At 46.2% G+C, this 18,834-nt stretch overlaps 1 protein-coding gene across 2 annotated transcripts in view; it reads left to right on the top strand.

Annotated features, from left to right (window-relative positions):
• The first annotated feature begins 2,611 nt into the window (after window positions 1-2,611).
• CNTLN (centlein) overlaps window positions 2,612-18,834 on the top strand; it is a 506,300-nt gene continuing 490,077 nt past the window's right edge. For both annotated transcript variants that reach the window (XM_075316500.1, XM_075316495.1), the window contains exons 1-2: window positions 2,612-2,717; window positions 12,084-12,191. In XM_075316500.1, the coding sequence (XP_075172615.1) occupies window positions 12,105-12,191 (87 nt within the window). In that variant the 5' untranslated portion in view covers window positions 2,612-2,717; window positions 12,084-12,104. The remainder of the gene's footprint in view (window positions 2,718-12,083; window positions 12,192-18,834) is intronic.

Raw genomic sequence — 18,834 nt, 5'->3', positions numbered from 1 at the left:
TTTGCCCGCAGGCGCTGGCCCTTGGGTCTCTAGCCTTAGGCGGTAGCTGTATACCCTCACGGTGTGGGCAGTTGCCTTCTATCGGGTCTTTGGCTGTTAGGGAACCCCTGGGGGTCCGGTCACACTCGGATTTGACTATTGTCGGTGGCTCCAAGCCTGGTCGGGGTCCGATGGCCCTGCCTGTGTGTGCTGGCTTCACTTCGCTGACCGGTCGGTACCGGTGGGCCAACTCCCGACCCCGGTCCTAGGGTTCCGCGTTGCTTCACCACTCCTGCAGAGGGCCACCACTGTCTGCCAACCTTGCTGTCAGTGCCTGGGCCACAAACCCAGACACCCAAGGGCTTGCTCCTCTCACTTCAAACTCCTAAACTGTTCTCTGACACTTTTCCCGCCTCCAGGCCTGTGAACTCCTCGGTGGGTGGGGCCAACCGCTTGGCTCCGCCCCACCTGGTGTGGACATCAGACTCTGGAGGGAGGCAACAAGGGTTTTGTGTTTGGCTGGTGTCACTGTCTGATGGGGGTGGGGGTGTTTGTATGTTATCTGTGACGACCTAGCTAGTCCAGGGCGCCACATTAGCAGCATCTCTGGTAATGCAGGCGCCCCTCCCCCCCTCTCTCTCTGGTAAAGATGGGAGAAGAAGCTTTAGGGCTATCCCTGAGACTAAGCGGGCTTTACACGCTACGACATCGCTAGCAATTGCTAGCGATATCGAGTGTGTAAGCACCCGCCCCCGTCGTGCATGCGATATCGTGTGATCGCTGCCACAGCGAACATTATCACTACGGCAGCGTCACACGCACTTACCTGGTTGGCGGCGTCGCTGTGACTGCCAAACAATCTCTCCCTCAAGGAGGAGGGACGTTCGGCATCACAGCGACGTCACTGCGACGTCACTAAGCGGCCGGCCAATCAAAGCGGAGGGGCGGAGATGAGCGGGACGTAACATCCCGCCCACCTCCTTCCTTCCGCATTGCAGGCCAGCAGCAGATAAGGAGACGTTCCTCGCTCCTGCGGTGTCACACACAGCGATGTGTGCTGCCGCAGGAGCGACGAACCACATCGATAATCAACCATTTCCGATTTTTGGGACGACCTCTCCATGGTGAACGATTTACACCATTTTTGAGGTCGCTGGTCAGTGTCACACGCTGTGATATCGTTAATGACGCCGGATGTGCGTCACTAACAACGTGACCCCGACGATAAAACATTAACGATATCGTAACGCGTAAAGTCCCCTTAAGAATATCTAGGGCCCCCTAGCCTGAGGGTCAGCTTAGGAGCCACGGTTTTCTGCTATCTCCATAGTCTTTGTGACAGGTACCAAGTTGTGCTCTATTAGTGGAGGTAACACCACAGGTCAGGTTGCTGGCAGTGATACACAGATGTGCTCTATTAATGGAGATATTGCTGATGGTCAAATTGCTGGCTGTGGTACACAGTTGTCCTCTATTAGTGGAGGTAATACCATTGGTCAAGTTGCTGGCTGTGGTACACAGTTGTGCTCTATTAGTGGAGGTAATACCATTGGTCAAGTTGCTGGCTGTGGTACACAGTTGTGCTCTATTAGTGGAGGTAATACCATTGGTCAAGTTGCTGGCTGTGGTACACAGTTGTGCTCTATTAGTGGAGGTAATACCATTGGTCAAGTTGCTGGCTGTGGTACACAGTTGTGCTCTATTAGTGGAGGTAATACCATTGGTCAAGTTGCAGGCAGTGATAAACAGTGGTGCTCTATTAGTGGAGGTAATGTTCAGCTGATCGCTCTCAAAAGCCGGACGATCAGCTGATCGTTCACAAAAACCGCCGCTGGCCGATCAGCTGATTGTTCGGCCACCGAGAGAGAAACTTAAGAGCTGAGCATGCGCAGTATAAAAAAAAAAAAGGATTCCGCCGCTCAAAAAACGCTACATGTTGCGTTCCTGCCACCCAACGGTCAGTCGTTCCACAACTGATCCGTCACACGGCGGATGCAACGCAGACACATTAGTCGCAATCCGTCGTCAATACAAGTCTATGGGAAACAGTGCAAGCCGTTAACAGATTGCGCTGTTTTCCAAAGCAGCGGATTGCAAGTAACGCAAGTGTGAAAGTAGCGTAACGCGGACGTTTCGCCCTCCTGAGTCTCCAGCTACACCTCTGCAGTATACACAGGGAAAAGCAATGTGGGGTCTAGCTCGGCTTGTGTGATGGACTCTGTCGGGGTATCATCTGAATGGACAGCCCAGGGTCTGTCATTTCTCAATGTCTCCTGTCAGTTATACCTAGGGTCTCCTATGCACACTGACTAATGTTCCTACATAAACATCAATAAATTAAATAGAAGACGCAGTTTGTGAATAGGACATGGCAGCGGTCACTGGATGCCGCGATTTCCCGCGCCAGTTATACCAGCTGTCCACATTGCCTTCCGAACAGCAGCTCCCTCCGCCTGTGACAACCGCTGTGTATCCATAAACAATGCACGCTCCGCCAATCACTGCAGTCGGCACTCAATGAGCGGAGGAAGAAAGCTGAGACGTGATTGGTAAGCTCTGCAGGTTCTGGCTGCTGATTGGCTGCACAGAGGCGGGCAGGACGAGCGGGGAATTGTACGCAACAAGTGCTGGAAATGCCGCTTCCGGCTTGTACTGTATCATTACTGCTCCGTCTCCTCCGGTAACGGCGCCGCCGCTGCTGCACGGACCGGTAACGGGACTGCGTATTGTACAGCGAGGTATTGTGGTAGCGCTATGGAAATATGGGGGGCACGCGTAAACAGCTGTGTGCGCATGTGCGACCACAGCTACATCCACCTCTATGGGTCAGACATATTTCTCTTATCTCCCCAGTCCTTTAAAGGGAGTGTTCACACACAGCGTTATTAATCAGAAGTTTGGAACATTGAGAAAACCAAAATGACAGCTAGGTGCCCTGTGACTGCCAGAATGTGAATCACATGAAAGGTCACATGAGGACCGCAGGTAGAGACTGACAGTGTGCATATTGCGGACAGTTAGGGCACGTTCACACTCATTTATGTGTGCGTGTATCCGAAAAATGGTACAAAGCTAGAAAAATGACCAAAAGAATTGTCCTATAGATATTTTTGGGGAAACGTCTTGCTGTGAACATGCTCAGGCTTTTCAGCGTCTTTTAGATGCCCTCTCTTTTGGTATGTGCACACAGCATCTTTTAGACACCGCCGTACCAATGTAAACCTGCAATAAAGAGTGATGACAATGTTCCATGTACCCAAAATGGTGCCTATACAAACTACATCTCTGCACCGAAAAACAAGCCCTCATACAGTTACAGGGGACAAAAAGGTGCGGGGGTCAGAGAACAGTGACAGTGCATCATCCGCCTCAAAAGTGGGAGATTCTGCTCCAAAAAGACTTAGGGCTGCTTTACACGCTACGACATTGCTAAAGCGATCTCGTTGGGGGTCACGGATTTTGTGATGCACATCCGGCCGCTTTAGCGATGTCATTGCGTGTGACACCTATGAGCGATTTTGAATCGTTGCAAAAAACATGCAAAATCGCTAATCGGGGACCCCCCCCCCTATTCCCAATTATCGTTGCTGCTACAGGTATGATGTTGTTCCTCGTTCCTGTGGCAGCACATATCGCTATGTGTGACACCGCAGGAACGAGTAACATCTCCTTACCTGCGGCCGCCGGCAATGCGGAAGGAAGGAGGTGGGCGGGATGTTACGTCCCGCTCATCTCCGCCCCTCCGCTTCTATTGGGCGGCCGCTTAGTGACGTTGCTGTGATGCCGAACGAACCTCCCCCTTAGAAAGGAGGCGGTTCACCGGCCACAGCGACGTCACTAGGCAGGTAAGTATGTGTGACAGGGCTGCGCGAGTTTGTGCGCCACGGGCAGCGACTTGCCCGTGATGCACAAACGATGGGGGCGGGTACGCATGCTAGCGATATCGATACCGATATCGCTAGTGTGTAAAGCGGCCTTAAGGCAATCTCCAATACTAAGGCCAGAAACTGGCATAGAAAGCTCTGCAAGTCACAAACCTTTTGCACAACTAAGGCCCTGTGCGCACACTGCGTTTTTACCCACGTTTTTTGTGCGTTTTTGCTGCAGAAATTTCTGGAGAAAATGGTTGTAACCTTTCTGCAGACATTCACCAGCAAAACCTATGGAAAAAAAAATTAGCTGTGCACACACTGCGTTTTTTTTTCTCAAGAACATTCTTTCTGACAAATTTCTTGAGAAAAAGAAAGATCATGTCACTTCTTTCTGCAGGTACCTGCGTTTTCTTCCATAGATAATAGTAAAATAACGCAGGGACCAACCTGCGAAAAAACGCATGCGTTATTGGTGTGTTTTTTGAACGCAAGTGTGCTAATCTTTCTGACTCAAGAAATTTCTTGAGAAAAATCCTTTTTCTAGTGCGCACAGGGCTTCGCATTGCTCCAGAATGTTATGACTTTTTGCTTTTTCATTCCAGGTTGATAACAATGGGCAGAGCATGACGGGACGTGATGCCACAGCTCATCTAATTTATGATGTGCCACAAAGCTCACTCCAGTCACTACGGGGACTGAGATTTGTCACCTCACCCGCGACTCGTCAGATGCACCCAAATCACCCCCCCCCTCCTCGGATTGTAGCACCTCGGTCAAAGAAACTGCATGTGTATAAAAACACAATACTAGCACACTGGGCACACAAGTCCAATTGCAAGGGATCCACTTGATTTTAACGCACCATATAGCAAAAGATGACAGCGTCCCAAAAGGTGAAAAATTCAGTCCATAATTCCATCACGTGTACAAACAGCACTTCTACTGTAGTCTTTATCAAGCATTTATTCCATTATACACGTGGAATAGATATGGACTGAATTTTTCACCCATGGGGACGCTGTCATCCTTTGCTATATGGCACCCAAATCACCCAACTGCCTTTCGTCAGGAGCAGCGTAAAAATCTGCGCCCAACTCATCCAACACCCTCTAGTCAAGAGCAGTGTAAAAATTGTCAGTCTTGATGAATCGGGGCCTTTAATGAACTGTTCTGTGGTCCCTCATGCAGCTGGGGACAAATATTGAATAGATTTAATGAAAAAAACTTGCAGCCCCCCTGCACTTTTATTTTTTAAATTTGCTTAGGCTGCTTTCACACATCCGGTTTTTCCTGCGCGGCACAATCCGGCGCTTTGCGGAAAAAACGCAACCTTGTTTTTTTTGCATAGACTTACATTAGTGCCGGATTGTGCCGCATGGGCTTGCGTTCCGTAAGGCTTTTGCCGCATGCGGCAGATTTAGTCGATGCGGCAGCCAGATGGAACGTTGCCTGGCACGTTTTTTGTCCGGCAAAAAAAAACGCATCCGGCCGATGCGGCGCGATTCGCAATGCATGACTATGGACGCCTGTGGCAAAAACCGCATCCGGCCGCCGCATGCTTTTTTTTTCCACTGCGCATGCTCAGTAGCCTGCCGCAAGCGGCAAAAAACGGACGGGCCGCATGTAAAAAACTTATGCAAAGCATGCGGTTTTGTCGCCGCATCCGTTGCATAGGTTTTAGAGCTGGATTGGCCGGCTCTGCTAAAAGCAGCCTAAAGAAAAAAAAAAAGACAGCCAAACCATTAGCCATACGCCATTAACTGTGGGATTTGCCCCAAGCAGGAAAAATAGCATGACACACTTAGGCTGCTTTCACACATCAGTTTTTTGCCATCAGGCACAATCTGGCAAAAACTTAAAAAAACGGATCCGGCGTCTGTTGCCGCCGTATCCGTTTTTTTCCCCCATAGACTTTCAATAGCGCCGGATTGTGCCGGATGTCCTTGCGTTTCATCCATTTTTTGCCGGATCCAGCAAAATGTACTTGTCCGGTGGCCGGATGAAATGTTAAAGTGAACGTTTTTGTGTCCGGCAAACAAAAACGGATCGCGCCGGCACCGTACGGCGTGTTTTATAATGAAAGCCTATGGACGCCGGCGTAATTCGGCAAAAAACTGATCCGGCCGCCGGATCCGTTTTTTTTTTTTTTTAACTGAGCATGCTCAGAATCACACCGGATCTGTCAAAAACTGAAGGAACTGATGGAAAAAACTGATGCAACTGATCTGTTTTTTCGCTGCATCCATCGCATCAGTTTTTTCGCCGGATCGTGCCTGATGCCAAAAAACTGATGTTCTGAGGGACGTTATTCTCCCCGGATATTTACATTTATTTACTTATTGTTGTGTTTTATTGTTTTTGTATTATGAAAAACACTTTTTTGTTGACAAAGCTTCCTGCATTGCTTTTTTTTCTTTTGTATATTACATTTCTTGATAGGTTTTTAGATTCTTTTTATGGGGCAAAGTCATCTGTGGGAAAGGTTGATCAGTATTCTGGCTTTGTTTCAAGATAGTTCTTTATTAAAAGCAACCTGTCGCCTACTCACCTGTGGTCCAATGGGCTTCTCTGGTCTTGACCTGGCGCCTTCTCTATCCTTGTGATCGCAGTCCCCCTTCCGCATTCTACATCATCCACACAGTGTCCCCCATTGTGCTCCTGCGCACACACACTTCTAAGGCTTTGTGCGCACTGGAAAATGGAATTTTCTCAAGAAAATTCTGCAGGCATTGAAAGATTACCGCACCCATGGTAAAAAACAGCGGCAAACCGCACCCGAAAACCGCATGCGGTTTGCTGCGGTTTTACAGCGGTATTGTTCGAGGTATTGCCACAGTTTTGCCGCGTGCGGGTTGGTACATGTGCTTTATTGCATTCAATGCAATAAAGCACATTGAAAAAAAAAAAAAAAATTTCCTTCTGAGGTAGATAGAGGACAGATCGCTGCATTTGTCACGGTCGGTAGTGAGTTCACATTACCGGCCGTGGGAAATGCCCTGTGGTTACCTCTGCTGTCTCGCTGCGAGGCTGCATTCATTCAGCGCTATGTCAGTCGCGGCTGGATGTAAGCAGCGCCGGAGCTGTGGATTACGTCGGAGCTTTGTTTCGGTAGGGGTTAATAAAAGGGTGAACGAGGCTTATTTGTGTTTTATTTAAAATAAAGGATTTTTCGGTGTGTGTGTTTTTTCACTTTACTTACGGGTTGATCATGTCAGCTGTCACATAGATGCTACCATGATCAAGCCTGGAATAAGTGGCGGTGATCCGCCGCCATTAACTCCTTGTATTACCCTGACTGCCACAGCATCACGGCATCTAGAAGAGCTGGGGACACGCCGGTGCTGCCGCATAATGCATGCGACAGTCCCGGGGCAGCTGCGGCTGATATTCTCGGCTGCGGGAGGTGGGAGGGAGGCGGGGGACATTAACCCTGCCCCTCACCCTCCCCAGCCTGAGAATACCGGGCCGCCGCTGTGTGCTTACCTCGGCTGGACGGTAAATATACAGCGGAGCCCACGTGCTTTGTTTTCTATATTTCCGTTTGCTTTCTATGTGTATTCTATATGTCTGTGTCTGTGTTCTATGTCTGTGATTTCTGTGTGTGTCTGTTATCTGTGTGTGTGTTTACCCTCTGCTCCGCTTCCTCTTCCTGTAATGACATCACTTCCCTGCAAAACCGCAGACAAGCGATGTACATTATCGCAGGTAAACCGCGAAATACCGCAGGGAATAACGCAGGAAAACGCAGTGAACCGCACAGAATTTGCTGCCTGCGTTATTCCCTGCGGGGTTTCACGATTACATGGCAGTCAATGGAGTGAAATCCCGCAGCGATGTGCGGAAAAGAAGTGACATGCAATTGTTTTTGCTGCGGGATTCCCGCAGCAAAACATGCAGCTGTCAAATTCCGCATAGTGCGCACAGGATTTTTTTTTCCCATAGGTTTTTGCTGGTGATTCACTGCAGAGATGTTATGAACATTTTCTGCAGCGAAACATGCAGCAAATCCGCAGAAAATCCGCTGCAAAATCCGGTAAGTGCGCACAGGGCCTAAAACATCAGACAGCACAAATAGCACACAATACGGTTTTAAGCAGGGCTGTGGAGTCGGTAAGCCAAACCTCCGACTCCTCAATTTCCCTTGCACCGACTCCGACTCCCACATATGGTATATTGCTTATAGTTAAGTGAAAAATGTATTGTAGTACAATGTGAACATCAGACATTTAATCATTTTTATGATACAATAATCAAGATATTTATATAGAACATAAAATATATTTATTGGAATACAACTCTAGAACACAAAAAACTAATAAATTGTAAATATGTAATACACTGTAATATACAGTAGATTACATATCTATCTTGTGTGTGCATGTATAATATATTTATATAAAATTAGATATTGTATTACATATTTACAATTCATTACAGTTTTTTGTGTTCTAAAGTTGTATTCCAATAAATATATTTTATGTTCTATCTAAATATCTTGATTTTTGTTTCATAAAAATGATTAAATGTCTAATGTTCACATTGTACTACAATAAGTTTTTCACTTAAATATAAGCAATATACTAAATGTTATTATTTAGTACGTTTTTGTTGAAAACTGTTTTTTGCCACTTATATAACACTATGTAATACACTATGTAAGTGGCAAAAAACAGTTTTTAACAAAAGCATACTAAATGACATTTGTGCTGTCTAAAAATTTGTTGTAAGAAATAGAATTGCCTCCATCAGATCCTCCTTCGCAGATGACCTCAAATCTGACCTAATAATGTTAAGGCTAGAGAACAACCTCTCTACAGTAACTTGGGTTGGTGGCAAAGCTGTAACCACACAGGCAACATCTCTAACAATTTCCGGGTATAAAGGAATTGCCTCATGCACAGTCAGTTTTAATCAACGGTTGAATTTTTCTATTTTTTTGAGAGCAAGTGAAACATTTTACTGAAATCTGGTCAATCTGCTGCTATAGGAGACGGAGTGAAATCTTTTTCCTTGCGGCAACACTTTGACAAGTATTTGGATGACCTGGAGCAGCAAAGTGTTGCCGCACTTTAAAGTTAAACTCCTCATCTGATGAGGATGAAGATATGGCAGCAGTAGCACTGTCAGGCCCCAAGTCCTCTTGCGCCTGGCAGTCCTGTAGCCACTCATCCTAACTTCTACCTCACTCAAAGCTTCTTTTCCTTTAGTAAGCTGTTGATCATCAAGCAGTATATGATGACTTGGATCCACATAAACAGCTGCCAGAAGAATTTTATTTTCCAATAGCTGTGTCTCTCTCCATTTCATTGAAGCAGAAATGCCATCTGCGATTAAACCTCCACTTTGGGCCAGGCAAAATAGCAAGTTTTTACACTCCCTTATGAAAATGCTGTCTCACCGAGTGGCTTGATCAACAATTGCCCATTTCCCAGCACGTCTCCTCAAGATGGAATCAATTTTAGGGGTCCTGGCGGCAATAACCAACTTCCTCACCTTTCCAATCAGATTTCCAGCAGGTCTGCCCAGTTTCACACATTTGGCTTTTCGCCGGTTTGGCAAATGTGGCGCACGCCAGTACAGTACGATACAGTACAGTGGCAGCGCCACAACCAGGGCTGTGGAGTCGGAGCTCATTTTGGTGGAGTCGAAGTCGGTATAAAAGGCACAGACTCCGACCCCTAAAATATATAATAAATTGGGGACAGTAGTGCAATGCAGAATGTGCTGAATATTTTTTCATAGGAATTTGGGAAACTTATGAAATGTCCTAGAAATGTCTGTTCTATTCCTGATCTAAGGCTACATTCACACTCAGTGTTTTTGTTGCGTTTTTTGAAGATACGTTTTTCAGCTGCAAAAGCAGATCAACTTTTTAAAAAACTGCATCACCTGAAAGGTTTTTGAGCTCATAAATAATGCTTTCAATAGCAAAAGCAGATTAGAAAAACACCACACAAACTGACTGCTCATTCTTTGTAAGGATCCGTTTTTGAGCACAAAAACGGATCCTCACAAAACGCTGTGTCTGAATGGTAATTGTTAATGTTAATTTCCGTTTTTATTTTTTTTGTAACCAAAATTATGATTTTTCTTTTTGAATTGCAGCATATACATTAAAGGGATCCTGTCATGTGCAATATGCACCCAGAGCCACGAGCAGTTCTGGGTGCATATTGCCTAACTGTCCCTGTATACACTAGGATAGATAAAGAGATATTTAGTAAAAGTATTTCTAAAGATCTTTTATCTTATGCTAATGAGCGCAGGGACTAGTCCCAAGGGTGTTACTTCCCCCGACTAGTCCTCCTTCTTAGCATGTTAGCACGCCCACAGGGGTGTACTAACATGCTATTCAATGCAGCATCACCAGCGGTGTAGCGCGTACCCGTGTTCGCTGTGATTGCGCTTCTGAATGCTCAGCACTTCCAGTCAAGCACAGTATTAAGCAGGGTGTACGTGTCCTGGCTTCAGAGAGATCTACTGCGCATGACCGGAAGTGCTGGGCATTCAGAAGCGCGGTGACAGAGAACACAGGTACGCGTAGCACCGCTGGTGTCTCTGCATTGAATAGCATGTTAGTACACCCCTGTGAGTGTACGAACATGCTCAGAGGGCGGCTAGTCAGGGCATATACCGTAATGACCTTGGGACTAGTCCCCTCGCTCATTAGCATAAGATATAAGATCTTTAGAAATACTTTTTCTATAGATCTTTATCTATGCTAGTGTATACAGGGACGGTTAGGCAGGGATTAGCAATATACACCCAGAACTGCTCGTGGTCCTGGCTGCATAGTGCACCTGACAGGTTTCCTTTAAATATAAATAAACTCGGGACTACAGAACAGGAGAAGGACTTGGGTATTCTCATTACAAGTAAGCTGAGCAGCAGCACTCAATGTCATGCAGCAGCTGCTAAAGCAAACAAGATTTTAGGGGGTATAGAAGGTGATCCCAACGTATTGTTACCCCTGTATTAATCACTTGTAAGGCCACATCTAGAATATGGTTGCCAGTTTTAGGCTCCACATTTAAAACAAAAAGTATATTGAGAAGCTGGAGTTGATTCAAAGGCGGGCAACTAGTTTATTACATGGGATGGAAGACCTCCCATATCATGAAAGGTTGGAAAAGTTGGCTTGTTTAGCTTAGAAGAAAAGAGGTCTTCCAATTAAAAGAAAAAATGTTGCTACTTTGTTAGCCAGTTGTAAAATGATTGATTGCTCTGATTGATTGATTCAGAAAGCAATCTATCACAGGTCTTCCAAAGACCTTACAAAGGACCATTCATTACAAGTGGTGAAAAGGTGATTTGAGGAGCTTAATATGAAAGGGTTCTTTACAATTAAAGTAGTCTGACTGTCTAGTGCCCCATCGGAAGAGGTAGTAATGGCAGATACTATAATAGCATTTAAAAGTGGGCTGGATGCTTCACACAACAAATGGCATTATGGGTTTTATTTAAGTGACAGAAAATGTGTAACTGGTGAAGGAAGGTTGAGCTTAATGGACCTAAAGGGGGCTTTACATGCTACGATATCGTTAATGTTTTATCGTCGGGGTCACGTTGTTAGTGACGCACATCCGGCGTCATTAATGATATCGCAGCGTGTGATACTTACCAGCGACCTTAAGCGACCACAAAAATGGTGAAAATCGTTCACCATGGAGAGGTCGTCCCAAAACCAAAAATCGGTAATGGTTGATTATCGATGTAGTTCGTCGCTCATGCGGCAGCACACATCGCTATGTGTGACACCGCAGGAGCGAGGAACGTCTCCTTACCTGCCGCCAGCCTCAATGCAGAAGGAAGGAGGTGGGCGGGATATTACGTCCTGCTCATCTCCGCCCCTCCGCTTTGATTGGCCGGCCGCTTGGTGACGTTGCGGTGACGTCACTGTGATGCCGAACGTCCCTCTCCCTTGAGGGATGCATTGTTCGGCAGTCACAGCGACGCCGCCGACCAGGTAAGTGCGTGTGACGCTGCCGTAGCGATAATGTTCGCTGCGGCAGCGATCACACGAAATCGCATGCACGACGGGGGCGGGTGCTTTTGCGTACGATATCGCTTGCAATTGCTAGCAATATTGTAGTGTTTAAAGCCCGCTTAAGTCTTTTTTTCAACCTATATATGAATGAATTCAGATATGTCTACTTAAAACGTATAGTCTCAGTATAGTTATATTTTTTCAACTATTTATTGTAGTCCATCTTTTTTTCTGCATATTTGCAGGTACCTCTATTTGGTAGAAAAATGGCGGCAAAGCACAATACTCAGGAACGCTTATTACAACTTGAAGAAGAAGTAAGCAACGTGACAGAAGAACTGACACAGTGCCAGGTAATTTGTGCAAATAGTGGTTTACTCAGGTTGACAGAAGTATTTTCACACCTTTGAAGGGGTTGTAAACCTGTGGCCATGTGCCGACTAGCTTTTCATTCACTTTTCTAACTGCTGTATTGAGAGTAGTGAATGAGAAGCTAGTTGGCACATGGCCACAAGTTTCCAAATCGGATATTCGCAGTCATGTGACGACCACTCAAAACCGCAATCAAAAGGCTTCAAAACACAGTATTATCCTATAAAACTCTGAAAATCCCTTAGCCATCACCCCAAGCCAGGTTTCACCTTCCTGACCAGTTCAAATTTTACGATTTTGACCAGTGTCACTTTTTATGAATCCCGGTGATTCTATCTTTGTTTTTTTGTGACATATTGAACTTCATGTTAATGGTAACTTTTGGTCAATATAATTTGCCCAAAAAATTTAAAATGTATCAATTTTTAAGCTTTGAATTTGTATGCCTTTAAACCAGATAGTTTATACGTCGCAAAATCATTACTAAATAATATTTCCCACATGTCTATATTATATAAGCACCATTATTGAAACATAATTTCTTTTGTAAAGAAGTTAGAAGGGTTTAAAGTTTTTCAGCAGTTTCTCATTTTTCCAACTACATTCACAAAAAATACAACAAAAAACTTATGACGCATTATACAATGTAACAGTGGCCCTGCAATACCATGAGAGCAGAGGCTCACTGCTTACTCCATTAGTTTAGGAAACCAGAAGAGACAGGAGTGTTTAATGAAAAGATAAAACCAGCTTTATTTATCACAAATATTAAAATCAGTGTCAAACAAAAATACAAGTTTCTGACAAACAATGAAAAGCTGCAAACATATTGAGACAGATAAGGAGACGTGGAGAGAGCCTAAAACAGTGCCAGTGATACACCAAATCAGTGCTCCCAGAATGACCTCCTAGCAATTGGATCAGCCGAGTGGCAGAAAAGTAAATAAATCCCAGCAGGAGGGAGGGAGAGAGACTGGAGAGGTCTATATTTACCAGTCAGGTGTGGCACTAGAACGAGCAGGCGGTGAACAAGGAAACCGCCAGGACATCCGACGTACGTTTCGCTATGTAAACATATCGAAACGTACATCGGATGTCCTGGGGGTTTCCTTGTTCACCGCCTGCTCGTTCCAGTGCCACACCTGACTGGTAAATATAGACCTCTCCGGTCTCTCTCCCTCCTGCTGGGATTTATTTACTTTTCTGCCACTCGGCTGATCCAATTGCTAGGAGGTCATACTGGGAGCACTGATTTGGTGTATCACTGGCACTGGTTTAGGCTCTCTCCACGTCTCCTTATCTGTCTCAATATGTTTGCAGCTTTTCATTGTTTGTCAGAAACTTGTATTTTTGTTTGACACTGATTTTAATATTTGTGATAAATAAAGCTGGTTTTATCTTTTCATTAAACACTCCTGTCTCTTCTGGTTTCCTACATTCACAAAAACAATTGTTTTCGGAATAACATCACATTTGAAGTGAATTTCAGGGTCCTATTTGTTTGAAATGCAAAATTGTCTGGAATCCATAGTGGACGCTGTGACGACATGGACTCTCATGGGTTAAAGTTTCTTAACATTAAGCCAGACAGGATGATAGATTGTTTATAGACGGGGGATAAGTCCCTCATTGTTTTTACAAGACTCTTGTTGACTCATGTAATTGTGTTGGCCACTGAAAGCCAGACGTATTGTTTCTCCAGACTCTTCCAGTAATCATTGTATTGTAATTGTGTATTGCTAATGTAATTACCTTAGTAGCCATTGTCTAGTCGGTGACTTCCAGACTACATGTATACCCTCAGTCTTTCTGTAGACATCATTTGGATGAACATTGTCCATGCAGCTTGAGATTCATCCAATGGGAGAGGCGATCTTGTCCAACCAATCGATGAGGACGCAGTGTATCCAAGTGGAAGGCTGTGGCTATAAAAGGGATTTCTTTAAGCCACCAGGTGGTTGTTGATGGATGCTGATGGATCCAGTCTATGCTCTTAGGAGCTGACTAGAGGATCAGGATATCTTATGGCTTCAATCTAGGGACTCCGGTTCCGGTTGGAGACCATATCCACAGCCTAGGGATTTCGACTCCGTCTGCCAGGATTGTAACATCATACCAGGACTACCTAAGGAGGACACTCAGGTTGGGATGGTTCAGTCACCTGGTACAGACTTTGCAGACCTCAGACAGCTTCCTAAATCTGGCATTATTCCTTTCTTGGTGGGTGCCCGCCAAAAGTGGGGTGCTGCTGGATTGGAGTAAATAGCCCTGTAGCCTCTGAGGCATGGACATCCTAAATCCCTGGTGAGCCAGCGGAAGGTTGAGACTCTGTTGCCTGTTACATTTGTGTTTTGCTGGTTATGTGCCGTTAATTGTTTGGGGATCCAATAAAGTCTAATTATTGTGGTTCCCTCACCCTGTGTTGTCTGAGTAGTGTTACGCCCACGGTTAAGGAGGCCGGCGTTCAGTTGGGATGAGCCCTGAGCCACACTGTCTTTCTAAAGGCGGCGGGTTTTAGTGGATGAGAGCACCCACTGAGCCCCGTGTCTCCACAATTGGTGGCAGCGGTGGGATCCTACTCAGCCTGGTTTACCCAGGGGAGCTGCAGCGGACTGGTGTTCGTGGACACCGTCCAGGGCTCAAGAACCAGGGAGGCACATAAGCATACCCAGCAGGCCATAGGGGAGGCATTCGGACGCTGCCATGTCCAACCCCACCAGCTCAGCCATGGGACAAGGACCAGAGAGGAGTTAAGACCGCAGCAGTAAATGGATGCTACAGGATCTGTGCCAGAGGCGAAAGATTATCTACTGGAACGCTGAGAATCGGTCGGACTTGATCCAGAAATTAGTCCGTTGGTATGCCCAGAATGATGCAGAGGACGATGAAGATCCCGCCGATATTGACCCAGAGGATTTAAACTATGTGCCACATCATGGATCTAGTGACAATCGGGAATCAACTTTGTCCAAAATGGCCCAAGTCACAGCGTTGTTGGATGCATTGGGGCCTAGATCCTCAAGAGAAGAGAGGGCTTGGGTTCTGGAATATGTTTATGGGATTCCAGCTGCCGTACTGCTAGCACCAGCCGCTCGAGAAGGATGGTCCCGCTACCCAGCAGAAGCTGCACCAAAACAAAGGACTACAAACAGGGCCGGTGACTTGCCCAATCTATGGCGCTGTTATACATGTGGGCGCCATGGACATATAGATAAAGATTGTCTCCAAAACCGAGGCCACATGCTTAGAGCCCATCTGCCAGCTCAGCCGGTCAAGAGCCAGGGACTACGAGACACTGGTTCCTCCATTACCCTGGTAAGCCCAGTTATTGTTTCCCCAGAAGACCCTTTACCAGATTCCCAATTATCCATCTCCCTGGCTGAGGGCCAGCGCTCAGACGTCCCTCTGGCATGTGTGCAGTTGGACCTAAGGACCGACCAGGGAGAGGTCGAGGTGGAGCTTGTGGATAGCCTCCCCACACCTGGTATTTTGGGAACTAACCAGGAAGTGATCAATGTGGGACTTCTGAACAGTCTCCCTATACCTGTCATTGTGGAGACTGACCAGAGCAAGGCTGATGTGGAGCTTATGGATAACGTCCCCACACCAGTTACTTTGGGGTCTGACCAGGAAGAGGTCCATATGGAGTTTATGGACAGCCTCCCCATACCTGTTGTTTCGGGGACTAGCCAGGAGGAAGTTGAAGTGGGGTTCATAGATGGCCCCACCAAGCCTGTTGTTTCGGATACCACTCAGAGGGAAGTGAAAGTGGGGCTTGGGGATTACCTGCTCACACCAGTCATTTTGGAGAATGACCTAGGACAAGGACTATCCAGTCAGTTTGAAGCAGCCATCACCCACTTCCAAGCCAAGCAGGAGCCTGATATGGAACTTTCTAACATATTTTCCAAGGATAATTCACATTCCCAGTCTCTAGCATCCACTTCTGAGCCCAAGAACTGTGAGTAAGCCTAACCACACTGTGGCTATTGACTGGGGGAAGATTGATAATAAGAAATGTATGCAAGCCCAACTCATGGACCCCACCTTAGTGCTTGTCTACAATATGGCTGCTCAACTTGGGGGAGGTAATCAGGGGGAGGTGTATAGATGCGAGCCTCTGTTGCTGACCTCACCATTAAAAAGGACAGTGCCGTCAAGAGGAGAAGGATGATCGGAAGCCTATCATGTCTGGCTAATATTAAGAAGGGGGAGGAATGTGTGTACATGGACTGAGTAGTGTTACACCCACAGTTAAGGAGGCCGGTGTTCAGTTGGATGAGCCCTGAGCCACGCTGTCTTTCTAAAGGCGGCGGGTTTTAGTGGACGAGAGCACCCACTGAGCCCTGTGTCTCCACAGACGCCATGTTGCGTTTGGAGAATTCCTGAGGTGCTTAAACAGTGGACCCCCCATCCCCCAGAAGTTAACCGATTTTGGAAACTAGACCCCTCAAGGAATTTATCTAGCTTTGTGGTGAATATCTTGAACCCACCCATGCAATGTGGTGGAAAACTACTGATAGGCCACATATATTAGCAGGACAATAAAGTGAAGGAGCGCTATTTGTATTTTGGAGCGCAAAATTTACTGCAATAGATAGTGGAACTGCCTAAATAGTGGAACCCCCCTCCCCCCACAAGTATCCCCATTTTGGAAACTACACTTTTCAAGGAATTTATGTAGAGATGTGGTGCGCACCTTCAACCTACAGGTGCTTCACAGAATTTTGTAACACAGTGTGAGGTAGCGTGGTCGGCTGCGCAGCAGAAGACACGGGATCCAGGCACCAATGGTCACAGCACACGGTTTAATATCCAAACAAAAGTCCACAACAGTACACATGTGCCTCTCCAGCAGAGAACTCAGGGAGTTGTGTTCACTCCCTCACACCCGACACACCCGCCCTTGTTCCTGTTTTCCTTTTAACCCTTCCTTCAGCCTGTAGGGAAACAGCATTAACCCTGGAGTGGAGTTACTTTCTATCATGGAGTGAGCACAACCTGGGCGAGACATACCGGCCGTCATAGATAACCCCGGTCACAGTCTCACAGTCTCACCTTGTAAGTCGCTGTTATGATTGCTGCTTAGCTGTCAAACACAGCGATGCAGCAGCGATCATAACGTCGCTACATGTGCAGAGAGCAGGGAGCCGCGCACACTGCTTAGCGCTGGCTTCTTGCTCTCCTAGCTACAGTACACATAGGGTTAATTACCTGATGTGTACTGCAGCTACATGTGCACAGAGCAGGAGACGGCACTGGCAGCAAGAGCGGCGGAGGCTGGTAACGAAGGTAAATATCGGGTAACCAGGGAAAGGTCTTCCCTTGGTTACCCGATGTTTACCCTGGTTACAGGTTTCCGCAGCTGCCAGACGCCGCCTCCTGCTCCCTGCTCGCTTCATTTCGTCGCTCTCTCGCTGTCACACACAGCGATATGTGCTTCACAGTGGGAGAGCGACGACGAAAAAATGAAGCAGGACATTCAGCAACGAGCAACGACCTCACAGCAGGGGCCAGCTCATTGCTGGATGTCACACACAGCGACAGCGACGGGACGTCGCTGCAACGTCACAGAAAATGGTCAGAAATTGAAAAGGAAGGGCACTACCCGTGGGATCTCCTGGTATACAAAGAACTAAACCATGTAACGAAAGAAAAAGGGATATACCAATACGGGATCACCACAAGGTTAGGGTACATATGAAGAATTCACTTTATTGTACAAAAAACCACAAGAAGACATGCCCTCAGCAGAGGTATAGCACACACAGAAGATAATAAAAACACTTAAAAAAGCCTATGGCATATAAAAACCTGTCCCGTTGGGAAACAATGCATACAATATATGTCTAGTATATCAATACAGTTTTAGACAATTTTAGACAATCAGAACAAACTCCCCTCATGCACCATACAGATGTTAGATTACATTGCTGTTTAACTGTCCAGAAGACATAGGTAGGAGGTACTGTGTTAGCACCAAATAAACAGGATTAAGGTCTAAGATCACAGACCATAAATTGGTTGCAAGACTCTATTTGTAAAGGAAAGACATGTAACACAAAGTGGCCAATAGAGTAGTACTGCACCAAGCCTAACACAATATATATACCCTCAGTCTATACTCACTAACAGCATAATACCAGCAAAATGGAAAAGCACCATGCAGAGTCAGGGTAGCATGAGGAGAGGGTTTCCCACGGGATAACCCCACGCGTATCGCCGCCACTGCGTATGTGCGCCACGTCACCGGCCAGGGGCGAACAGCGCATCTCAGTGCGTGGCACACTAGAGAATAAGCAAGGGGTGAATACTATAGGGAGGACAAATAACACTACCTTATAGCTGAGAGGTGCAAGTGCTCATAGAATGTCCAGGCTGACTCATATATATGATGGGAACAGTCAAAGGTTCTGCAAAAAAAGAAGAAGAGGAGATTAGTATCTAATGTAGTATATTAACAGAGACTATACACATAAGCAAATCAATAATAGCAATAGAGACCGTGGGTATGATGGTCTAAATATTCGATATGATTTTATCAAAATGTGTCATAATAGATTATGATGAGAGAAATGAAATGGGGCAGGTACCCCTGAAGAACATAAAAGTACATATTGTGGC

This window comes from Anomaloglossus baeobatrachus, chromosome 1 (genome assembly GCF_048569485.1).
Source record: "Anomaloglossus baeobatrachus isolate aAnoBae1 chromosome 1, aAnoBae1.hap1, whole genome shotgun sequence".
In the NCBI taxonomy this organism is placed as follows: Eukaryota; Metazoa; Chordata; class Amphibia; order Anura; family Aromobatidae; genus Anomaloglossus; species Anomaloglossus baeobatrachus.
Note: the sequence above shows the minus strand (reverse complement) of the source record. Positions and strands in the feature narration are given on the sequence as shown.